Source organism: Colius striatus, chromosome 4, assembly GCF_028858725.1.
Source record: "Colius striatus isolate bColStr4 chromosome 4, bColStr4.1.hap1, whole genome shotgun sequence".
Classification (NCBI taxonomy): domain Eukaryota; kingdom Metazoa; phylum Chordata; class Aves; order Coliiformes; family Coliidae; genus Colius; species Colius striatus.
The window spans coordinates 51,970,358-51,996,272 of record NC_084762.1 but is presented as its reverse complement, the minus strand read 5'-3'; the positions used below and the strand labels follow the sequence as shown (position 1 = coordinate 51,996,272).

Sequence of the window (25,915 nt, the reverse complement as noted above, 5' to 3'; positions counted from 1 at the left end):
TGAACATATTCACATACCAGTCTACCACCCATCTAGTGTGACCTGATGTTTCTCTTACTGGCACTCCTGACTCTTACTGCCTCTCTTTCCTCTGCAGAGCATCCTCAGGGAAGTACACTCTGGCCCTATTTCCTTGGCTAGTCAGATTTTCCAAATCCTACTGAACTGTAGCCCTCCTTGTCAAAGGTATTAAGAGAGATGCCAAATCCAGCAGACCTAGTATCCCTCCACCCCAACTGATGTGCCCAGCCAGGAATGTTCCCAGGTGATCTTTCCACCCTGGTCTGAGGGATAGCAGGGCTGCTGTTTCTGCTTGCAGGTCTGACTTGTAGCAAGACTGAGTGTGTACACACAGAGCTCCCTCATGCAGCTGCACACTCAGACTGCCGCGCACGCACACACACACACACACACCCCCACACCCACTCTCACATGAGTGCAGACAGCCTCATCTTCTTCCTCTCCTACAGATGATCAGAATGGAGATTCTGATGGTGAAAACATGTGCACCTTCATTCTCTACATCCATAAGCACACCCACATTCACAGACCCCTCAAATGTTAGCACGGCCTCTAAACATGTTTGATGTCCATGCCAGGATCTGGGGCCCCTTAGCTGGTATGCAGGTCACATCCTACTTGCCAGAAAAAGCAGTGTGATGCTTGCTAGCAAAACAGATGCGTACACTCACACACTCATCGCAGAAGCACACCCACAAGCACAGAGCCCTTGAATATTGGCACAGGCTTCCATTTTGCTTAATATCCATGTCTGCACCCTGGCCTTCCTTACCTCACCACTGGCTCAAATTGAGCCTTCCAAATGTGAAAAGGTTTCCTCCATTTACCCATTAGTTCAGCTTCAAGTTTGACAGTGAGTTATGCATACACACGCAGAGGACTAAATCCACGTAAATGTGTCCAGCTCTCTCCAGTTGTCAGCTTTTAGACCTCCACACTCCCATGTACAACCCCATTCCTGCAGTTGCTGCCACCCAGACCTGGTGCCCCCAGCCTCTTCCGTTGCTGACACTCGGAGCATTCAAAGCACCCACACCAGTCTCTTCCATCACTGGTGTTTAGACTTACAAGCTCTATGGCACACAGTCCCTCCAATTACTGGCACACTGACTCTTGCATGCCAGTCTCTCCATGTGCTAGTACCTAGACCCACAGCCCCAAGATCTGCGGTCTCTGGTCATTGCCATATAGATAATTTTTTGCAGGCTGGTTGCTCCAGTTGCTGGCACCATTTTCCCACATGAGTTCCTCTCTGATACACAATGATCTTTCCCCTTTTCTTTGTATTCTTTGGCCCTTCCCCTAAACACCCCATAGCCATTTTTACTGAAGTCCCCAAGCCTCTTCTGATAGCCCATATTCCAAGCAGCCTCAAGTTTTACACAACACTCGTGTTTAATCATGTTTCCCACTTCTTCTTACCAGTTAAAAATTATAGTTCAGGTTGACATTCTTGAAGGCTCTGCCTGAGTAGTTCTTTTAATGAAGCATCAATCAGTAGCTGAAGTGTTCTGGTTCCTCATTACTGTCTCTGTTGTGACTTCCTCATTAATGTTTGTGTGCCTGTGTGGTTAATTTACCCCTTTCCTCATTACTTGTTATTTCTTTTATAATAAGTAGATCGCAACCAAAAAACTTAATGAACCAGACACTCCCACCTTCCAAGTATCCTCATGCAACTGACCAGCAGCTGTTGCAGGACTCAGAACCACTGGCTACTCCATGATTACAGGGCCCAGCTCCCTTTTACTAGAGACATCTGTATCATGATAAGATAGCAAACCTAGACTTCACTGTGCTGTTTGAAAGTAAGGATGCAGTTTTGTGCTTTCCTCCTGTTCAGGTAGACTTAAAGGACAGGGCAGGCATGTCACACAATATATTTCCATTTTTGTCCGTTTTGTCCATATACAACGCTGTAAGACACTTCACAGACTAGGACAGTATTTTATCTGATGATTAATTATTTTCCAGACTTTACAAACATTTATCATGATGGTCGAGATAGAAGTAATAGAAAGAATGATGACGTAGTTGTGGTTTTCTGGTGATGCACATCTTGTGTCTTTAATGCTTCTTTGCATTATCTTCAGGAGGATATTTTATTCTAAATGGGAAATAAAAAGACAACCACACCCACATCTTAAAAGCATGTTGGGAAGGGAAATATATGTATAATGTAAGAGCATTACTAACAAAGAAACCAAAATTATTTATTGGAAAGTCATAAATTAACAGCATCAAGTGTCTGATATTGCACTGAGGTACTGCACCTCCACAGGATATCACACAAAGAACATTAGTACAAAATTAAAACCAGAACTCTGCTGAGTGGAAGGCCATTTGTCTTCAACTTACAAAATTTCTCCTGTGATTTGTGATTCCCTCTACGCTATGTCACTCTTACTATTTCCAAATCTAAGCTTCTGTTTAAATTAAGAGTCCACGTGCCTTCGACTTTATGAAATTTCCTGTCACAGCCTGCCCAAATGCTGCTGTTATTGGCTACCTGACCTTTCTGATCCAATCATTCAGATACTGTTAGCATGCTTTCTTCTTTTACCTCTCCTACCACATCAAGGTGTTTTAAGGGGAGATCTTTAGTAGAAGACGCAGTAAGAGAAGAAATACAAGTCCACCAAGCAGAAAAGGCAGTTCAGTTACAATCTGAAAATCAACCCTTTTGTTCATACTCTCACACTCCACGTAGGCTGCAGCAAGAGTGTTGGGGGTGGAGGAGAACAGGTTTTGAACCACGAGGTTTTTTGGTGTTTGATAAATTGGTAGCACTTAACGGAGCTCTTCAATTCCTAAGCTGGAGCCTTCAGAATTAAAAAATATGACATCTTCTATTTTACTTCTTATTGAATGTTATTGTTTACTTTTTAGTAAATAGAGATATAAGTCTGTGTGTATTTCTTGAAAGAGGCAAAATACTTACCTCTTCTAGAATCAGACTCACTCCATTTTTCTTCCCTTATCTATATTTCTTTTTAAGGCACACTGCAGTTGTGATAGTGATGATAAGCATTACAACAAATATAGTTATGGATGAAGCAACAGCTATTACAGTATTTTCTTGAGTTGAGCCTTTCCTTTCACACCTTTCTCCCATGTACCACCAGTTGTCACTTGCTGGACATCTAGAAAGTAAAAGAACAAACATGTGGTATCACCTAAAGATTAAAGGCATAAAAAGGTCTGCTTAAGAGAAACAGCATCTCTGATGGACAAGTTCTCTATCTCCTGCTCTTTTACAGGTCATGTCTTCAGAGGGAGCCTTTGCCAGAAAACCCAAGCACCATCCTGAACCTTTTGAATGTCTAAAGACTTGGCTACAGAATCTTTTGCTACCACTAGAGAGGCCCTCTGGATAACTCAGTTTGCTTTTCTGCTTTTTTTTCGGTGAAGTTTATAGAATTTCTGTTGACGGAAACCTCACTTTCTGCTCCATGAAACTGATATCTGGACCCATGTCATATAACATTTACTTTAGCCTCATATTCTGATGCAGTTCTGCCTTTTGTCATGCTCAGCTTTTACACGAGTCCCTACTATTTCCTTCTCTCACACAGTGTAGAAAAGCCTTTATATGAAGGAGCTGAATGAGCTCCTAGGGCAAGTAGTTCAGAAGCTTTACACAGCTATTATTATCCAATCAAGCCACATTTCCTATTCTCTGTAAATCTTCATCCACCTGTTTCCTCACGTGTTTGTTGCTTTTTAAATTTTCAACTCACCTTATGCAGCAATGTGAACCCATGAGATAAAGAGGGCAGAGGTCACGGGATGGACTCTCAAGCCATTGCTGAACAGATAGCAGCTGAACCAAAACTTAGATGCAGGAATTCCCCATTTCCAAGACTGATCCAGGTAAGGATGTTCCCACCCCATTCTCCTTTCCCAGCTTAGATCTTCTCTACCAGTACATGTGGTATGTTCTGATCAGACCTTCTCATTGCCAGGAGGGGCTTATTTTCAAATATAAAGAACTTGTATAAGCAGCCCCCACCCCCAGAAGGTAAGAAAACAAATTGATGTCCTAGCAGTCATGTTGTATTTTAGGACAAAAAGTAACCTCTGAGCTTTGTTTTCTTCACCTTATCCAGCATCACTGTTGGCTCTGAAACATTTTATAGTGAGCATGTGAAGATCCCAATGATCTAACTGAAAAAAAAAAATACAGATACAGTACTGTTGGGTGCACACCTGCCCCTACCTTTCTAACGCTGGTTCTTCCTAATGTTATTGTTTTCCTCCTTCCTGTCTAAACCATTTAAACTGAACTTTACATTCAACCTTGAAAATTAGTCCATTTGCAGGGTGCTGCAACTGACTGTTGGGGGACTTCATGTGATCCAGCTTAAAGAGAATTCTGTATCACATCCCTCCTCATTTCCCAATCGAAAATTGGAGCAGAAACTGACTGGACTGGTCACATACTTCTTTAGGGTGGAAAGAAGGTCACATCAGCACTAGAGCTTCAAATAGTCCAGAGATGTCGGGAAACAAATGTTTTCTTTCAATGATTTCAAAATCAGGCCTAAAATTCAGCATAATTTTTTTTCTGTCTTCTTGGAACAGCTTCTTGATATTTACTCATATTTATGACCTGCTTCTAATGTGTTGCACAAGAATTGGTTTTTAAAAGGTTTCTAAATGGGAAGATGTAGCACTTCATGAGTCATCCCGAATCTTGTTGCTCTTGGCCTTTAAATGTCTGCCCCACAGCCCTCCCCCAGTCTACTTGCGCTGGCACAGCATCACGTGAGGTTACTATCTTCAGCCTTAGAGATTGTTTGAGACCTGGAACAATGCTAATCAACTGGGTGGCTTACAGAAATGTATCCACAGACAGTTAAATAAAGGTGAATATTAATTTTCTTGCAGGGCAAACAATCTTTTTAGTCTTCAGCCTTCATTGCTGGTTTCAAAGGTGAGCAACTACACTCGGGTAATTCGTGGTCATAATTTGCACTATATGATATTTCCAGACCAAATTCTAAAATACTTTCTGTGGTGTTTCTTGCCTGAGAAGCATTACACATATTTTCTACTGATAGAAATCCCCTTTTGTTTCAGCAGCATTTATACTTAACTCTTCTAAATTCTGTTGTAGGTATGTCTTAGAGAGACATAATCGCTCTCTACAACTACTTGAAAGGGAGTCGTAGTGAGGTGGGAGTTAGTTTCATCTTTCCAGTAATGAATAAAGAAAGAGGAAATAGGCTCAAGTTGCACCAGGGAAGGTTTAGATTGGACATTAGGAAGAACTTTTTCACTGAGAGGGTTATTAAGCATTGGAATGGGCTACTGTCGAGTCACCGTCTCTGGAGATATTTAAAAGACACATAGATGAGGTGCTGAGGGACATGGTTTAGTGATGGCCTTGGCAATGTGAGGTTAGTGGCTCAACTTGATGATCTTAAAAGTCTTTTCCAAACATAATGATTCTATGATCTAAATTTCATAACATTGGACTAATACATTACTGAAAATGATAAACACATTCTAAATATAACTTACAGAGAAGTCAAGCAGTGTGTTTCAATATGGTCAAATTTATGCCCAAACTGGTCATAAATTTAATCTCACTGTAGCAGTTGGAAATATTTCATAGAATCATAGAATGGTAGCGATTGGAAGGGACCTTTAGAGATCATCTAGTCCAACCCCCCTGCAGAAGCAGGTTCACCTAGATCAGGTAGCATAGGAACATGTCCAGGCGGGTCTTGAAGACCTCCAAGGAAGGAGACTCCACAACCCCTCTGGGCAGCCTGTGCCACTGCTCCCTCACCTGAACAGTGAAATAGTTTATTCTTATATTTAAGTGGAACTTTTTGTGTTCCAGCTTCATCTCATTACCCTTTGTCCTGTTGCTAGATACTATAGAAAAAAGGGATGCCCCAACCTCCTGACACCCACTATCTCAATATTTGTAAATATTAATAAGATCTCCCCTTAGTCTCCTCTTTTCTAGACCAAATAGCCCCAGTTCCAGCAGCCTTTCCTTGTATGAAAGATGTTCCAATCTCCTGATCATCTTGGTGGCCCTGAGCTGGACTCTCTCCAGCACTTCCCTGTCCCTCATGAGCTGAGGAGCCCAGAACTGGACACAGGACTCCAGATGAGGCCTCACCAGGGCAGAGTAGAGGGGGAGAAGAACCTCCCTTGACCTGCTGGCCACACTCTTCTTGATGCATCCCAGGATGCCATTGGCCTTCTTGGCCACGAAGGCACATTGTAGATGATAATAAACTAAACATGAGCCAGCAATCTGCCCTTCCTTTCATTAGAAACAAAGATTTAGTGTACTAGAAACTTCCATTACTCATCCTAAAGCTTCATTTGAGAGTGAAAAAAGACAGTTACCTGCACACTGATGCTGCATCAACAATAACACAGACACCATCATTTTCACAAGGGTTGTTTAGGCAGAGTTCAGGACCCTCAGGCTTTTCAGTCAGGGTGACAGAGGCTGTTGTGGTGGTGGTGGTGGTGGTGGTGGTGGTGGTGGTGGTGGTGGTGGTGGTGGTGGTGGTGGTGGTGGTGGTGGTGGTGGCAGTACTGGGTGTACTCACAGTGGTGGGTGAAACACTTGGCTGAGTATTTAGTAGATGTGATATATCTGTATGATAAAAAACCCCAAAATAATGTCTTTATGTCACATTATTTTTCCTTTAAGTTCTAATAGTAAAAATAAAGAATCTGTTCACAAGTATAATAGATAAACAGTCTTTTTTACCTTTCAGAAGTACGATTTATTTTGGAAATGTCCTCTAGATTTTTTTTCAGAAACAGATAGTTCTATTCTAAATACTCTATTCAAAATCATTTGCACAGCATTAGCATAATTTTATACATCTTCACATGAGATAAAGGAATTATACCTATCCACAAATTTATTCAAATGTATAATTCAACTTTCGATACATTTCACATGCAAAGTACATAATGGGTATTTATGCTTACTAGTATACTAGTGACTCAGTAAGTATGTGACACTGACATTTTACTGTATTGTAAAGAATAGCTGTTTGCCTACCTTCCATTGTTAAAAGAATATAGACACTGTCTTCTTTAATAAAGTTGCGGCTTCTAAGTCTCTGATGAGTTAAAAATGCACTCGTTCCACTTCCTGGACCTCTCATGAATGTAGTTCCATTGGGAAAAGATGCCATGGATCCCACTTTGTCTGGTCTATCCCAGAAATAATTTGATGAAGAACCTGGAAAAAAAAAAAAGTCACTGAACTTGAGGGTGGGACTGACTTCATTCTTAATAAGGCCTCTTCTTTCTCAGAGAATCTCTGCTGGAAAGTAGTACTGAAGCCTCTCTCATAAACCAAAACAGAGCAGACAGCACAGGAAAAATGTCAACCACCTCTGGAGGACCTGGTGTGGTGCATCTTTCATTTACAGGGAGGACATTTAGCTTTGGTTTCACATAGAGACTATCATAGAAAAATGCACGGGTTTTTTCTGCCTGCTTTACTTCCTTTACTGATGTTACTATCTGAAAGCTCAGGAAACTAATTCAGTGCAGGAGGTGGTTTCTTTTGGTAAACCTCTTATATCAATGCAGGAAGTAATTTTGGCTTAAAACCAACCTTTATCCAATGACAAATATGTGTGTTTTCTTTAATATCTCTCTTTGTAGACTTTCCTACATTTTCTGAGAATTGCATCTTTACCTCAGCTGCCTCCTTCCCAAGCTATTCCAAGGACAATTGCTCCTTATCTTCTCATACCTTGAATGACTCCAGACTGTGCAATATGAATCAGTACTTTGTCCATATGGAGATTTGTGCTGACACCACTGTACCTTTTACAGGGAGGGTGGAGATTGGCTTAATAGATGCATTTTTATCTGGTATGAACTGTGTGCATTGTTAATTCAGTGTTTTGCTTTCCAAGAGCCTTCTGGAAAACTTCCATTCTCATTAAAGCAAGTATAAATGCACCTTCACAGAACACAATTAATAAATTTTAGGAGTGGATTGTCCACCTGTTCCTTATGAAAATCAACTTTGAAATCCAGGGTCTCAGCTTAATCTACTTGTGTGTTCAATTTGCTATTGTCTGTGGATCACTTATATTGTTGCTGCAAACAAATGAGACATTCCAGAAGCTAACAAATTTGCACTGATTTATACAATTATAAAATCTGACTCCTTATCTTTTGGCTGTATTTTAAACATACCAGATAGCAATGTCCGATTTCAACTAACCTGATAATTCCAGAGGGTCTGTTGTTACACTTCTTTGATTTGACATTCGTTGACGAATATCAGGATGCTGGTCAAGCAGAATCATGGTACCTTGTTGCCATGCACAGGGCCATTGCAACTGATCATCATTTGCTCCAGAAATCAAGTATAAGTACATCGCTAAATTGAATGGGTTATCAGCGGTACCATTTACATACAAGCTGACCTGGAAAGCATATCCTGTGCTAGAGTAAAAAGGTGGGCTATATATTTGTCCTTCTGTCCCTGCTGGACTTGTGTTGAGGAGATGTGTGAAATTTCTGATATGCCAGACGTGGTGAGGACACTGAGTTTCTGACAAGTTGATGTCATCAATAGAGAGGCCTCCGTTTGATAAGCCACTTCCTCTCACGCCTTGAAATACAACCCGGAATTTACTTGTGACACCCAAAGAAACATGATGGAGCTGCCAGTAACTTTCAGGTGAACCTGAAAAACAAAGGTAGGGATTTCTGAGTAAACAGCACAGTCAAACACTGCACAGATCTAGAGACCCTATACCAACACTGCATAAGAATGTCTCAACTGCACTGACACTGACACGATAGAATACTTATCCTACAGATGTCACTTTTTCATTGCAAAATCATAGTTTCTCAAATTAATTTTTCAACATATTTAATGAGCATAACAGCTCTTCAGTTTGAGTGAAAACAGAGTTAATAGTTTTTAAGACTGCTTCTTTCTTTTATAGTTTAAAAAAACCATTGCATTAAATTAGTCCAAATGTTGTGATAATTAAATGCACAAAGATGGCTGTCACCTGTATTATTAAAAAGAAAAAAAAAATCAGAACAAGACATATTCACATAACTGAATAACATGTCTCAAGAACAACAAAAAAAGCTACAGATTATTCTGGGAGCCTAGAACCACAAGCTTGGTTCATTCAGTTGTTTTTGTGTATTTAAATAGTTTGTCAGAGGTTTGCCTAAGCAGAAGCACTATTCACCTGCCAAATTATTAATGGTACTAAGTTCAAGTTAAAGCCAGTCATTTGCAAAATCTACTTCATGCGATAAGACTTCATGGTGAGTCTAGTGCTGCATCTAATAGTGCCCACACCAGCAAATTCCACTGAACTCCAAGAGCAGCATATTCAAAGAAACACTTCTGCCTGGGGACTTTGTAAGGCAGGTGAAGGTAAGACATCCTTAGTTAATAGCATGTGCAGCAAAACATTTTCTTTTGTTGTCTGTTTATGTTCACCTGCACAAAAGACCAGACTTTCAGTTGCATTTATGGAATAAACAGTGCCAGTCCCAGGTACAGAATTCATGCTTCACTTTCCTAACAATTCTAAACACAGCACAATGGATCTCAGACACGAGTCTTCTCACCATTTTTTGTTACCATTGTAATCAGGAGGGAAAAAAAATAAACATAAAAACAAGAACAAAAACATGCCACTGTTTTCCATTAAATTGCCTTCTGCATACACTAAAGTTTTTTTCAGCTGCACAGATTCTAAGCAAGACTGGGATTTCTGGCTCATGTTCAATGAGCAGATCAGCTACTGTGCTGTAAAATGTCCTACCCTGCAGCCTCCCCTGCTCCCAGCTGAAGACAGCCACAGACCAGCGGAAAGGGTTCAGGGCTTGTCCCTCAGCCTCTCAAGCATGGTCATTCAGTGCAAACCTCTGAGCAGCACAGCTAGGATGTCAGAACTTGGCTGGAAAGTACTGTAGCACCACTGTTTCTTCCAGTTTGTTGACTGCATTGATGAGGGCAAGAGAAGTGAAACAGCTTGGGGGAACTAAGGATCCTAAACCATTCCTGAAAGTTTTACCAGAAATGGGCAATCCCATTTGGACACACATATGAAATCAGACACTTAAAAGGAGCTTGAGAAAGCAGGAATGGGAAATGGAACCTAATATACAATGAAAGAGTATTTGTGAAGAAGGCTGAAGTGGGGAGAAGTTGTTTTCAAAGTAGGGTTCAAAAGACTCTGAAGAGCCCAAATTGATCTGTAATCTACATCTGCCTCAGCAGCCCTGGCAGTTATATTCAGGATTCCTAATGGTACAAAGCAGTGATGAAAGCATCAAGGTGAAGAAAAAAGTGGAAAAAAAAGAAAAAGAGCAGCTGAGACTAAAGGGACAAAAAGAGGCAGAAGAATGGATCTGATACCTGTTTAGTAAAAGAACTTGCTCAGATCCTTATGTAACCAGAAGATTGAACTAGTTGTAGATCAAGAAATAGTTCAATATTTGAGAAAGTAATTTAATCAGAAGGTGACTTTAGCTTAAACAGCTCTCGTCCATTAACCAACCTCCACTGCTCATCCTGTAGGCCATAGGCTCCTAAAACCCCAGCTTAATTTTCTTCAAACTATAACTCACATCATGATCCGTTGCCGATATATTTCAGTCCATTCGTTTCAAAACTTGTTTAAAAAGTAAGTTAAAATTTATTTATCTTTTTTTAAGCCAGGATGTTAGGATTCCAGGGCACTTACACTTTCAATTTTTGTATTATTACTTTCTTACCCATTGTAATTTACTCTAATGACCAACTTCATCTGTTGCTATTGATACCAGCAATTCTAGAACAGTTAAAACGACTGCTCATAGAATTGTATCTATTTTGGTGAGAAAACTATCTTGAAAGTGCAAGAGTTTGTAATCTGTGGTAACTGATTGTATTATAGGAAAATGGCTGACTGAGAATCCAGAGGATCCATCAAGTCTAATTTCAACAGCAGAGAATCAATTACATAGTTAGAGAAGGAGCCATGCAATAACACTAGGAGATGAGCCATTTTGCTACAATATTTTCCCCCAGTACTTTGAAAAGGATATTGAGTATAGATTAAACCAAAATGCAGTTTATTCCATACCTTTTATCTCTTCAATGAGTCTCAAAGTACCATTTGGTTGGTCTGAAGTATATTCCCTGACCCAGACATACAGCCGGTCGCTTTCATGTCCACTGTTATAGAAATAGAATTGTAAGCACTGAAAGCCTCTTTTGGGGTACAGAATTCGGCTCTCCAGGACAGCTGTGTTTCCCTCTTCTCCAGCACTGGTGTTGAAATGCATGAAGTAGCCAGAATCTGTCAAAAGTCAATGAGAAATGGATGGTAAAGGAGAGAGAAAACAAAACTCTCCTGGCATGCTAGAATTCTTTACACTGTAGTGTAATACTGCTACAAGATGTGGTCAGTCAGGGCAAGGTAGATCCCATGTAAATCCTCAGAGTGAGGACTGTTACTTGTTCACATTCTCCAGAGTCAGAACTGTTCTCCTTGCAACCTTTTTCCTCATTTGCCTGTCTCTAGCATTTTGTCCTCAAAAGCATAGGCTTTTACTCTTTATGTAGTGCCAGTATCTCACAGGTGACTGTTTTTAAAGGACTGGTTTAAGCTTCTGAACTCATTAAGTTTTCCCTGACAAGTTCAGAAACAACTGGCTATATTCTCAATTAATTGCTCACCTGAGCCCTGATGACACACATAATTTCTAAATCCCAGTTCTTTCCAAAGACTTAATGAGCAGTTATTCATAAAAGCAGCAGTCTTCCTGGCATGCCTGTACCACAGGTTAGAATATTTTATCTAGTTCTCATGTCAAGATGAGATCAAAAGATCAAAAGAGATAGGACATTCAATCTTCTCAAATAATCAGGAAATCAAATGTATCATGTGATGTCCCTAAGCATGTAGATTTATGTTGCTTAGTTAAAAAATAAACAGCAATTTGCCATCAAATAAACAGAGTGCAAGGCCAAGACCGAAGACAATTCACATGCCTCTGCGTGTGAGAAACATATCTCCCAGGGAGATAAGAAGAGTATTTTCACATACCTTCACATTCTCCCATAACAGTGTGATCAGTGTTTGGCCCAGCAGGAACCTTAGACAAGCGCTGCCAATCACTGTTATCATCTGAACTTTGAATCATGCCACATATATTCTCAAGTTCAAAACTGCAGGTGTCCATGAAACTTAGGGAGGAAGCTAGAATATTTAAAAAAAAAAAAAGTAGTGAACCTCCATTAAACAACATACATTTTAGTTCTGAAGTCCAAAGCCAAGAGCAGAAAAGACTAAATGCAAATGCTAAATAATCAGTGACTTCAAATACTATAAACATTCACAGGTATCATGTTCAGGAACTCAAAGCATTTGGTGATAAGCACTGACATTAATAAGTTGCCAGGTCCACTTAGGCACTTAGCAAGAGTGTCTCAGCTAATTATTGTACCACATCTTTTATTTACAAAAGAAACACTAACACCAGCCCCAACCCACCAACCTTCAAACAGTCAAAAAATCCGAAGACTTCCCATTCATTTATCTGCTTTCTTTGGGCCAGCCCACATATGGCCCTGGATTTTGATAAAAGTTCACTAAGTACCAGCTGGAGTGCTTATTTTGAAATATAGTAGAGCACAAGTTTGCTGCAATAAGCAAATCTTGATTTTCAAAGTGCTGAATGGAAACAAACATTTGACAAAGATACATTTGGGACCAGTGGATATCTCATCTTACACAATTTTTTAAGGTGTCTTGCATATAATGAGTGAAAAATCGAGTGAAGGAAGACCATGCAGCTGAATAGGAAAGGGAAAATACTGTATTAAATGCTTCCTCTGTCTAAAGTAATCACTGTATGGGTGAGGAAAGATGCGGTCCAGGTTTATCGCTGTTCTTAGTTTTGTTTCTTATTGTACCATCTCTGAGCTCTGTCTAACGCTGGCCATGTTTTAAAAACATCTAAGTTAACAAAATGTCATCCAAAACTATGTATAAAATATTGTGGTAAGTTTAAAGGTTTCATTGGACCACAAAAGGGACTTTGAGTACCACAAAAATCAACCTCAATGCCTCACCAAATGCTTCACTTAGCTGTAGCTCAGAGAAGCACATGAGTATGAACTGCTGCCAAATCACTTTTACTTTTGAGATATTTTTAGTGTCCTTATAGAAAGCTAACAACCCTCTAGAGGTTGCAACTCTATCAGAACCACTGTGTGACTGATACCTTTTAAGATACAGCTTTAGTATGATGTTCTGAAAAACAAGATTTTCACAGCAAATGTTATATGGACTGCTGGAAAAAGAAAAAAACCCAAACATCTAGGGTGTCAGCAAGAAGGTAAGAAAAAATGAGGGACTGTTAGATGAAAGAACTCTTTGAAAACTTTCTCAAAGAAAGAAATCTGAAATAATGTCTTTTGAATATCTTTCTTATGAGGAAAGGCTGCAGGACCTAGGGCTGTTCAGCCTAGAAAAGAGAGGACTGAAGGGGAATTTCACCAACACTTACAAATACCTAAAGGCTGTATGTCAAGAGGATGGGACAACACTTTTTTCTGTAGTCTCCTGTGACAGGAGAAGGGGTAATGGACACAAAAAAGTTCCACTTAAACATAATGAAAAACTTCTTTCCTCTGTGTGTGAGGGAGCCCTGGCTCAGGCTACCCAGGGATGGTGTGGAGTCTCCTTCTCTGGAGTTTTCCCAAACCCACCTGGACACGTTCCTGTGTGACCTGATCTGAGTGGACCTGCATTAGCAGAGAGGTTCGACTACATGGTCTCTAGAGGTCCTTTCCAACCCTGCTACCATTCTAAGGTTCTATGATCTTATGAAATCAAAATACAAAATAAAATATTAAATCAGTTTGCCCAAACAGGAAAGAAATAACCTAACTACTTTAATTAGGAAGTGCTGGCTGGCATGGAGTGGTGACCCGAATGACAAGAAGAAAAAATAGCAGCAGGACAAAACAGTTTATGATGTATTTCTTAGATTAATGAAAGGAGGCACTGCTTGAGGCAAGTTTTGAACTCTATCTGCACCAAAAGCCACATACTTTCTTGGTATGCAGTAAAAGTCTGGACTTGGAAGAAAGTACATAGGGGTTGAGTGCTGTATCCCCACTTCCGGTGGCTGAGGGAAACCTCATGGTGCATTCTGTTAGGCCGCACGCTAGAAGGAGGAAGCAGACGGAAATCTACTGTTACCGTATGGCCTGAAAGACAGACCTGAAGAAGAGATCAGGACAGCACTAAAGTGTCACTCAGGATTTCTTATGCTGTGGGTTAGATTTTTTCAGTTTAAGAAGCAAGCTTAATTGTTAATGCAATTTCTTAACCATGCAGGCATTGAACGGAAAACCATCTGAAACTGAAATCCTCTTCAGCAACCAAAGTAACCTTTGGATTCCTCTGAGAGGATATCTCCCATCCAAACCATGCTTGGTGTTCTCAGTGTTCCCCCGACCTGAAAGGATCAGTCTAGCAGCTGGGTAGGCAAAGGCTAAGACCTGTGAATGTCTCAATTACAGACTTATATTCCAGTTTTGTAATAGAATTACTTATATTTCTCTGCCTCTTACTTTCAATTCAACTTTCTAAAATAAATCCCAGGTGAGGAAAGTAACTCTTCTGATCACTTTTGAAAGAGACTGAGTCTGAAGTTAAAAAAAAAAAAAGTCAAAAAGCTCACATTTTCTGCCTAAGAGTATCTGTACCCTATTTACACACACACTATTGTGACAGATTGCACAAGAGCATGGCAGGTACGATAGCCACAGTAAAGATACTCATTTCTGTACAGTGTCTGAGCAACAGCTGTGGAATAATGTGGGGTGGGGTGAAAGCAAAAAGCTTTGTGCAGAAGCTCACAGCTGCCCAAGGGATGAACAAAAATCAGCTGACGAGTAAAGCTGGTTTTTAACTAAAGGTCAGATAAAATTGCACAGAAAACTCTGCTAAGCAGCAGCGTTACTGTAGGAAGGCTATGTTATTTCTAGCTGTACAATTATTTCTGGTGGTTTAACACAATTCACTTCTCCCAATATGTTAGCATCTCTCTCACTTGCGCGTGGATGAGTCCAGCGTGTCTCTATCATCCCTCATTTCTTTCAAATGCCAGAAGCAAAAAACTTAAACACAGAAACTTACAGCAGTTGTAGAGACGGTTCAGTTTCTGCAGATCATAATCACTGAAATCCATTCGCTGCCCTATAACATCCATGAAGTCTGGTATCTTAGTGACGATGGTGGGTTCAGTTCCGTTCCTGAATGCAGTTTGGCTATAGTGCAACACAGAAGTATAGTCATAGGGAACATTCAAGGAGTCCGATGTTTTATCATCATACTTTTCAAAATTATGCTCTCTACCTAAATGGGAAAAATAAAATGAAAGATAGTTGACTAAGAGGACTAACTTTTGATTTAAAGACTTAAAGTGACAGAGAGCCCTTCAGATTCCCAAGTATTTTTTTCTAGTTGTTTACTTGTACGTACTCTGTAAAACTGTTATTTCTACTCTAGAGTCATTTACTTTCTTCTTTCAGCCACTGAAACATAACAGGATGACTTCTGTTGGATGAAGGAAAGCTTTTTGCTATCAAAAATCTTTTTTCCCTGTGAAACTACCTATAAACTTTGGTGGGCTTGTGAAACCCAGAAGTAGAGATACTGTTTCAATACTGGGATTAATGTAATTTGCAACAGTAATGCCTCTCTTTTTATAATCTGTATTCTCTGATGTTTCTGGTCATTTGAGCTTGCAATAAACATTAGACTTGTCATCAGATTAGCTTCTAGAATTTATGGATATTTTCTGGAGTTCAAGCAAAAACTATTACTAACTACCCAAAGAAAGGTAAAATTTTAATTGGTTTTTAATTAGTCAAAATATAGTAACTATATTCTAGTCAGTGTAAAAAAGCTGCAGCAGTTTCAGATCATAGAATCATAGAATGATATGGCTAACAATAGGGCAACTTGTCATTAAGGAGTCAGCAAAATATAATGAACACTGAATGACAGAGTCTAAGTCATTTTCTGTAATACATACTCGCGTATATGCACCTGGATATTGATTACGTCTAAATAAGAATGCATTAGATTTAATCATTATCTGGTTTTCCTGTCTTCTACATGTAGCTGAGTTAGGAAAGCATCGAGTCTGTGTCTATAACTTTGTTTTTTAACTGCTTGAAAGTCACAGAGGACAACAGCAAGCTGCAGAGCCAGAGATCGAGCAGTCCTGAGGAACCCTATGCCAGTGTTCAGGCTTGTGCCAAACACACCAGCACTTACATTCAGAAGCTGCCTCACTAAAGCAGCCACAGTATGATGCAGACCCTAGAAGGGGTCTTTCCTGCCTGCACACCCTCTCTGCACTCTCTGCTGTCTCAGCTCTGCTGACTGTGGCAGGTACAGTGTCCAAGGAGAAACAGGACAACTAGTGTTTTCACTGGAGATTTTCTACTGGCTTTTGAAGCTCAGGGTTTTTCAGGGTGGGATTTTTTTTTCCAATTACTTTTCCTTTGTTACAAGCTCCCAGAGTTAAAGTTTTTAGAGTATTCATTTAAATCAATTATTCTCTCTGCTGCTCTGCTGTACATGTAGCATAACAAGACTCAGATCTCAAGTTAGAAACTAGTGATGGGAACTGCTTTAGCACAAGGAATAACCACAAGAACAACCAACAAAGCTTTATGTCCCAAATAGTTGTTGCCTGGATATTGAATTTATTGATATACTGTCTTTGAATAAGTCCAAGTTAGAGAATACTCAAAAGATGTCAGGAAGGGACGTTCCACAGCTAACCCCCCTAACACCAAAGCTTGAAAGGAAAAGCAGGGGAGTGACCAACCAGCCTGAATCCTGTCCCAGATGATGGACACGTAGTCATCCCTGTCAGACCGTGACTGCTCATGCCAGAACCCCAGGGCATGCAGGAACTCGTGCTGGATTGTCCCGATCCTGTCACAGTTGGCTCCGATGGAGAGCTGCTGCAATCCCATTTGACGGTTTCCAACTGATGACCAGCAACTAGCATTGAAATAAAATGAGAGGGCACTGTGAGATACACACCATCCCCATGCCACATGAACTCTGGAATCAGTGTGCTCAAGAGGTATATTTTTTAACTTGAGCACTGAAGCTACATTTTGCTGCAGAGAGCACTTTTTCATTGATCCATTCCTTACTGGATCCTTTCTTCTCACAATGAGCTCTGTTTCTATGAACAAGCAGTTCCTTTGCCCTAGCTCTACTGTTTCTAATGGGTTTTCTTTATCAGAAAAACTTCGACCTATATGTGACAGAGAAAACTGATAAGGATTTCATTGGTACTCTGGTAAATATCAAAGACTGCAGACACGTGGTTTAGAGCAATTAAGTTACTGCAAATTAACATTTTTTGTAGCTGAATGATGGTATGTGACTGCGAGTGCACTTTGAGCCTGTCCCTGTCACAAGGGGAACCAGATTCATGCACGTTCTCGCCTCTGCCATTGCAACTGCTTCTCTCTTTATTGTTTTGGCTGTTTGCTTTGTGAGGGGCTGTGTCTGTCAGGTAAGGTACCTTCCTTGTGCAGCTGTGTTTACCTTCTGAAAGGTTGCTGGATTTGACAGTGCTTTTCATAAGCTCTTTGCTTTGTAGCTGCTTGTGAGCTGCTGCACCACAGCACTGGCTGCTGACATGCTCACATGAAGGAGCAAAACCATAGCTGTGCTGGAAATTTTTATTAAAGGATTAAAAAAATTCAGTGAGCTATCTGCACAAAACAATAAAATGGCACCCCATGTCCACAAACTAGCAAGCAGACAGAGCTACATTCAAACTGTTATTTTATGCAACGAATAAATCAACACTTACCCAACGAAGGCCATAAAATTAATTGAGCACAAAATATGCCACCAGATTTGCAGTCCTATCATCCCAGAAATTTAAAAACACAAGCACACTATGTACTTTTGAACCCTATAACATATTAGTGCAACATAGGGCTGTTTAGTCTGGATAAGAGGAGATTGCAGGGGGAATCTCATTAATATTTACAAGTATATAAATGGTGGGTGTCAGGAGGTTGAGGCATCCCTTTTTTCTATTGTATCTAGCAACAGGACAAGGGGGAATGGGATGAAGCTGGAAAAGTTCCATTTACACATAAGGAAAAACTGTTTCACTGTAAGAGTGAGGTAACGCAGGAACAGGCTGTCCAGGGAGGTTGTAGAGTCTCCTTCTCTGGAGGTTTTCAAAACTCACCTGGATCCGTTCCTGTGCGACCTGATCTAGGTGACCCTGCTTCAGCAGGAGGGTTAGACTAGATCTCTAAAGGTCCCTTCCAACCCCTGCCATTCTGTGTGATTCTGTGTACATATTCCCTAGTATTTCTCTTTCCACAAAGCAGCACAGGCCTTGGTTATTGATTACTCATTAAAACCACAGCATGAGATCAGGGACAAAGCACACGTGCCACCCATAACTTCACAGCCTTCCCTTGCACAAGGTCTCATATTGATTATGAAACTTTTTCTTGCATTGTGCGAAAGTCTAAGAAGTATATCACAATTCTGGATCCACCTCATACCAAAGCAGCTGCCTCTGGCTTCACAACTGCAGCCTAGTGCGCACTGCAGGCTACAGGCACATCCAATACACTTGGAAAAATGAGCATCCGAGCACCAGAAGATGCAGATTCCCCTTGCCTTTGGACTGCCACATGCCTACAACACTATCATTCCATAGCCACAGAGCAAGCAAAGTATGTGTTGTTAAGCACTGAAAATGAAACCAGGCAAGTGGGACAGGGCACTCCAGAGCAATGGGCACCTAGAATCCCATGTTAGCAGTATCTTCAGGAAAGGAGAGAATGAGGGGAAAGTCTCAGCTTCTCCAAGTGTGTGAGTGCTGTATCTCCTCTGATTCAATGCTTTCTGCTTTGCCAGTTGCTCTGTTGGAGGCTAGTAGGTGCTCTAACTAATCCCATCAGCCTTCTTTCTGGAAGATGGGCTGTAGATACATGTTATGAGTAGTGATGATGCCACTTACTTCAGACTCGTCTTTGCACTAATGTCCTGCTAGTAAATAACTTCCTATAGGATCACAGACCACCAGTGCCAGCACACAGACAGTTTGACTTACCAGCACAAAGTTAATTTGCCAGAGATCTACCTTGATCTCTTTGCTATGTGCCACAGTGGTAAAGAGCTGAAGTGACTTCCCAAGAGAACTCCATGAAAACCTGGTTGTCCACATGGAAATACTAGAGATGCTGTTGATCCTTCCTGGTCTGCTAATTGTTTGACTTTACCACATCATGTTAGTTTTGCTGCCGAATGAGTCCTGATCTTCATGAGAAGAGTAGGGAGAAATGGTACATCTATTGCAAGTTCCTAGACTGTTTTCTGAGCTTTGGAGGTGCTCGCCACATCTGATGCTCCTACATTTCTGTAACTGACAACCATTCCTCATGTATTTTGCTCAGCACATGGGCTGGATTCAAGAAAAGGTCTTTAAATAGATCCATTCTAACCTCTGCTACAGATGTCTAGCAAGGTAAAAGGCTATGTGCTAGAAAACCTTACCTATACCTCTACTCAGTGTTATAAATACCTGTTAACATAATACAAACAGTAGGCAAGGCCTGGTGAGTGGTAGACAAAGAATGTGGATAGGGACAGGACTCTTTGCATACAGGTTGATGACACTGTGTCTGCATCAGAGACTACAAACATATTCTTACACAGGGCAGTCGACAACAAAATGGCAGCTGGCTTCTTTTGTGGCTGACTTCATTTGAATTCAAGAGGATAGTCCAGATAAAGAACTCATGGCCTACAACAAAGCCTTCTGACACAAAGTTCCTCAATCTTCCTCTGTCTGTTTGATAGATGCAAGCCAATATTGGGAAGGCAAATATGACTTATCAACTTTCTCTTGGTGCACTAAAAGTATTAGTTTGGTTACTGTTTCCAGAAACTGCACTGTAACCATTGTAACCTCTGTAACCACTGCAACCTCTGCTCTTTAGTCTGCAGTCAGAAGAGCCCTAGCTGGTTTAAAAAACAATAATAAATAGGAACATCAGAAGGGAAACAGGTAGTTTTACTCACATTTCACCTTGTTCTATCAGAAGAGAAGAATGGAATGAAATGAAAGGCAGATAACACAGGGCTAGACCTGATAATTTCCTTCTACAATCCAAAACTAGCTCACCAAAACCAGACAGCCATTTTCAGGAAACTGTACTGTTTAGCTCCAAACTTTTAAAAATTGCTGCTGAGCATTAATTGTTTTATGGATGTGTCAGTTCAGATCACAGTAACATTTCAGGTCAAGTAACACACCAGACAGTGAGAGCAAGATATGTTATCCAAATAGAGTGACTTATTGTCTTCATCACCATGACTCATTTATTTTTAATAGACATAAAAATGAAACATTGTGCAGAGGCCTCTTACTTGCCATAGGCTAAATATTATGTTTCTTTTTCAAGTACAATTATTAGCAAACTGAATGCATACTTCATGTGACAAAGGACTAAAAAAATTAGCTACATGAGTTTTCCATTTGGCTTAAAAACCCAGAGTCATTAGCACAGGAAAAGGCACTGCTCCCCAAGTCCTCAATTATACATCTTTTCGGGTTGAGTTTCAATTTCACGCTTACAGCATGAAAAGCAGAAAATATAAAGAGCCAGAAACCAAAGAAATTTTGAAACAATTATCTGCTACAAATATCTCAGAACAAGCCAAAGGGAAAGCAAATTATTTTTATAACCATAATTTTTTAAATGAATGCAATTCTTTTATCAGTAAATGATTTTCTGGGAAAAAAAAAATGTTATTCAAGCTCTCCCTACTCTCCTTTTAGAAAAGAGAAATGATTCAACATAGAGTGAAGAATATGTTTGTTCTTGTTGCACTGTTTTGACAGAGACTGTCTTAGAAAATGAAGCAACTGGGGCAATTTTGACTACTTTACTGGAGTCTTATTTTGTAAAATCTAAGGTGGAATAGCATAACTATTCATCAAAGACCCAATTAAAGTGAAACCTCTGTAAAATGTCTCAGTGTTATGCAGCATTTAAAAATAACACTGTTATAGCTGAATGCTGGCATGACAGTGCTCAAATACAGTTCCATTTGTTATAGTCAAGCAAACTTCTTATCCCACAGTTGGAACTATCATATGTCTGCTGGGGTTTCTGTTTTTCCAAAAACTAAAGTGATACTCTCTATATATAAAGATCACTCAAGAAATGATTTGGTTTGTTTCTGGTATCTTTTACCATGCCTAGAAAACTACCTCTTGAAGAACTTGACCTCCTCATATTTGAAATAAGTATCAGCAAGAAATTGTTCATTACTACCAAAGTAATACCTGTTTTGTAAACTACTACAAATTTCAGTTTAAAAAGAAAAGACTGGAAAAGTGGACATAACAAACCCACAAAATTATAATCAGATATGTGAGTTTTAGAGTGAATGCTGTCCATGAAAATAGCCTGAAGCCAAACAAAATGAAAGTTATTTTACATTACTCCTCTTACCCACTTCCTTTGAACACAGATATGTAGTTCTTCTCCCCTTCCCAAGGTTTGAAGTCGATACAGGTTTTCAGTCGATACCGTTCAAATGCCTTGAGGATGAGTCCCTTAGCATTCATTTCTGCAACGCAAACAGTGTTCTTGTCAATACTGAGCCAATAGGTTTGTATGGAGCAAGTCCTAAGGGTGGGTCTTGCTCCAGCAATCTTTGATCAAAACAAGTAGGCTTTTACCTGGATTAAGACTAAATGAGGCTGCTGTAACATTGTATCTTACTCTTGTTTTGTTTCTGTGTATTTTTTCTCTGGTATTTATGCATCAAACAGTGCCCTGTTTTAATTTCTGCTTAGTAGAGTTCCACAACTCAGAAATACGCTTTTTAAACTAAATTGATCTGCTGGGCCATAGCAATGGCAGGACAAGAACCACCCAAGAAAGGAGACAGGAGTCAGCACTAAGATGATATGCCCTGCTTGTGCCTAACCAGGAACAGTCCTGCTGTGGAAAATGGTCTGCTTTAGACTTACAGGAGGGAAGGATGCCACGGTATCTTTATTAACCTATATTTACTATTTCAATCAACAGAACATACAGACATTGTCAAGGCCAAATACTGTACCCAGGCTATCATCAAGGACATAGGGGATAACATGAGGCCACCGATACTCGTCACCAATGATGGAATTTCGTTCCTGCATATGAGAAAGAAGATAAGCATGCAGTCCTCAGCAAAAAGTGAATTAGGATCATGGACTACAATAGTGTTAGTGCAAAGCGTGTCTCCTACAAGTCCATGTAAGACGTATAAGAAATCAAAGAGCTCAAGAACTTTGGAAGATCAGTTGGAGGACTAAGGCTTGAGTTTGAAATCCCTTCACTCCCTTCTACCAGTGTCTGCAACATTTCCTCCATAGAAATTGCCTCAGATTTTGATGCATGGTTGAGGACAGCTTCAGCTCCCGTGGGAAGAATTAAGATCTAAAATCCTAAAAACTGTACAGAGATTAATACTTTTGTGATTTTTCATAATGCAAAGGTTTGTTCCAGTGCCCTTAGCCAGTGCTGTTCTTGCTTCCACTGATGTGCTCAGGGTAAAGCGGTTCACCAAAAGGAAGAGTAAAAATACCATTGATTTTCAGGGGTACAAGACACTTTGGGGGTTTCTACTAGGTATTTTTGAGATGTAACTGTGTCTTTCTTTTTCTTATTTCATTGATCAGATAGGGATACTGGACAGATGCTTTAAAAAAGTGGTATTTTGGATCTATTTTTTCTTTTAGTTTTAGTGAATCTGCTTACATGATGAAGATTTTGCAGTTCTGGTCTGTAAATTTAACTGGCTCATAAGAAATATTGTATAGATAAATTAAGAATCTTTTAGATAAACCTGTCCATACAATGATCAGTGCTGCTGAATCTCTGAAAAATTCAAATATAAAAAATACAGTAAAATAAACAACAAGCTAATAATATTGATCTAATGGCTAAATTGACCTTATTCTGGATTATGTTTCTACAAATGCACCTGACTCCTTCATCATGTATGACATTTTGTTGAAATCCATTCCCAAACATTTTCAGTTTACTGTTACATAAACAGCATTTATTGTTAGTAGAAGGATGCATCAATCATTTCCATGCCAGAGATACTTTACATTACATAAGTCAGTGACACATTTCTGGTTTTATATTTTATAGTTGAACTCACCCCATAAAGTTTGATGTCTCCCTCAAAAAGGTCCAATCCTAAAGCTAAAGAGGAGATTAACTTTCAGTTAATCTGTGACTGTCACAAAGAAAATTCCCCCAAAAAATTAAAAGAGAAACTGAATTTTTAAAAACCTTCATTGATGTCAAAGATGTCTTGATCCATTCCTCCATCTACATCTATTTCTGAAAAATAAAAAGACAAGTGAGGTAGGACATTAGCCCTTGCTGTTATCTTTATGAAGTGTGAAAATTAATGCAATAACAGTAACAGTAATTATAAATCTGCGTCTGTCCTAGCAATGTTTATGAGCAGCTGGTTTTGTTGATTGCCTCCCATGCATACAAATAGATCTCTAAACAGAACTCACCAGTTGTCTCAGGAACAGGCTGGGAAGGAGGAAGAAAAAAAGATATTATTAGAAAGGCACATAATAAAATGCAGCTCACGTTACTCTCTCAACAGTATTACAGATGCCATTTAAGCTCAACCAACAGCACTGAGTGCATGTCTTTGTATTGGATTGACCGGGCCCACTGCCTCCTCATTTGACTGGAAATGTTTATTTGCTTATACATCAGGTTTGTGTCCTCCCCGCTTCAGGCTCCCCAACATATCAGTCACCTAGTATCACTTCTGCCACTATAATTCTCTTATAACTCAGGCAGTGCTGATTGGTCCTTCACAAGTTAAAAAAAAAGACCCTATAATTTCTATGAAATCAAGTATTGCCACTAGTCAGGAGCTACACAGAACATATGGAAGTTATGCTTAAATTCCATTGTAAAGCTGAACTGAATGAGTGGCATAGCATGACACAGAAAGTCTTTGAAGGACTAGGTAGAGTACAGGTCCCTCCATCCCAGTTCAATGCCTTAGCTGGACTGCATTCACCCCAACAATTCCAACTCAAGGACTCTTTGGGCAACACGTAAAATCCACAGACCATAAAGAAACATAATGAGATATATATAGCACACTTATCTTTGCCATAATATGCCTGTAGAAGAGAATCTATATTATTTTCATAGAAACATAGAAAGGTAGGGGTTGGAAGGGACCTTTACAGACCATCTAGCCCAACCCTCCTGTCAAAGCAGGTCCAGATCAGGTCACATAGGAATGTGGCCAGGCAGGTTTTGAAGACCTCCAGAGAAGGAGACTCCACACCGTCCCTGGGCAGCCTGTGCCAGGGCTCCCCTCACTCACCCTCACAGTAAAATAGTTTTTCCTTGTGTTTAAGTGGAATTTTTTTGTGTTTCAGCTTCTTTCCATTACTCCTTGCTCTGTCACTAGATACAACAGAAAAAAAAAGGATATCCCAACCTCCTGACATCCACCATTTAGATATTTGTAAATATTAATGAGATCCCCCTGCAGTCTCGCCTAGACTAAATTTATTGGACTAGACATTTCACTTTGAACTGGCTTGGACATACTTGCCATAATGCTACACAACTATTTCTCACACAGCAAGTAAAATCAAAGTCTTGTATTCATACTTTTCAAAAGTTCACAAATTGAAGGTAAAAAAATCCTTAAATTCTAAACTCTGACACTATATGCTACAGATACAGCAAATTATAACAGCAATTGTGCAAAACAGGGTGTGATTTTTATTATAGTTCCTTCCTGACTGTTTTCCTTTTTCCGTATAAATAATTTGTTACCTTTCATACATGCAGTTTTGCACGTGTGATAAGGACCTGCAACTTACATTAGAAGCAACGAACAAGATCAGCATGTTGAACAACAGCAAAAACCAAATCCATGAAGTTGGGTATTACTTGTGATAATTTCTATCGTCTTTATGATGGATAAGAAAATAGTACAGCCAGAATATTCAAGAGAGACTCAAACACACGTGTTCTTCTAGACCTGGCCTTTAGCACATAATGATGGAAACAATTTTGATGGCAAACATAACTAAGGACCATAAAACTGAAGGCATTCATATAAAAACTTTAACAAAATGTAAAAGAAAAAAAAATCTTCTTGTGGAAAAGATTCAGAAAGAAAGCTTTTAAATTCCCAGAATGTTCTATTTTAGCTTTTTAATAAAAGATCAGTTTTCAATCTGAAAATATTGTGAAAACTTCAGCAACTGGCAGGAAAAAAAATACTGTAAATACTGAAAATTCAATTTATAATTTTAATTCACCTGAAATAAAATTAACTCAAACTGTTGGTTCACAGTTTTTGTCAGATTTTCATCATTTATACTGATTAACTAAGAAGGGAAAACCATTTTTTGCCCAACCTAGTGGAGACTATAATTTATAGGTTTAAGGGAGAAAATGCTTAATTGGTGTGAGGTGGTATAACCAAATGCTTAATATCTAAATTTATATAAGCAGGCAAAGGCTTTAATCAACTCCTTCTTCTGCTTCTTAATTTTCTTAATGAAAACCACCACACACACACGTCCTTGCCCAGTTTAATGGCAGGATCTTGACCTTGAAGTGTCAGTTACAAAAAGCATGAAGTAGAATTTGCTTCCTGTTTCCTGACATGATTTCCTGTCCTGTTTCAGTACTTTAGGTTGTTTCCAAATTGTGTAGATTTTAAGATACCCAACTCTTAAAAACTCAGTTTTTTTGCACATACAGTCTCAT

At 39.6% G+C, this 25,915-nt stretch overlaps 1 protein-coding gene across 1 annotated transcript in view; it reads right to left on the bottom strand.

Moving 5' to 3' along the window:
• Window positions 1-1,972: 1,972 nt before the first annotated feature.
• MEP1B (meprin A subunit beta) overlaps window positions 1,973-25,915 on the bottom strand; it is a 30,530-nt gene continuing 6,587 nt past the window's right edge. Inside the window, exons 2-16 of the mRNA XM_061995281.1 lie at window positions 23,671-23,689; window positions 23,435-23,485; window positions 23,297-23,344; window positions 23,123-23,124; window positions 22,212-22,284; window positions 21,596-21,713; window positions 16,909-17,087; window positions 15,204-15,422; window positions 12,099-12,251; window positions 11,133-11,348; window positions 8,252-8,719; window positions 7,067-7,249; window positions 6,394-6,649; window positions 2,963-3,164; window positions 1,973-2,128 (exon numbers count right to left, since the gene is read on the bottom strand). Of these exons, the coding sequence (XP_061851265.1) occupies window positions 2,999-3,164; window positions 6,394-6,649; window positions 7,067-7,249; window positions 8,252-8,719; window positions 11,133-11,348; window positions 12,099-12,251; window positions 15,204-15,422; window positions 16,909-17,087; window positions 21,596-21,713; window positions 22,212-22,284; window positions 23,123-23,124; window positions 23,297-23,344; window positions 23,435-23,485; window positions 23,671-23,689 (2,151 nt within the window). The 3' untranslated portion in view covers window positions 1,973-2,128; window positions 2,963-2,998. The remainder of the gene's footprint in view (window positions 2,129-2,962; window positions 3,165-6,393; window positions 6,650-7,066; window positions 7,250-8,251; window positions 8,720-11,132; window positions 11,349-12,098; window positions 12,252-15,203; window positions 15,423-16,908; window positions 17,088-21,595; window positions 21,714-22,211; window positions 22,285-23,122; window positions 23,125-23,296; window positions 23,345-23,434; window positions 23,486-23,670; window positions 23,690-25,915) is intronic.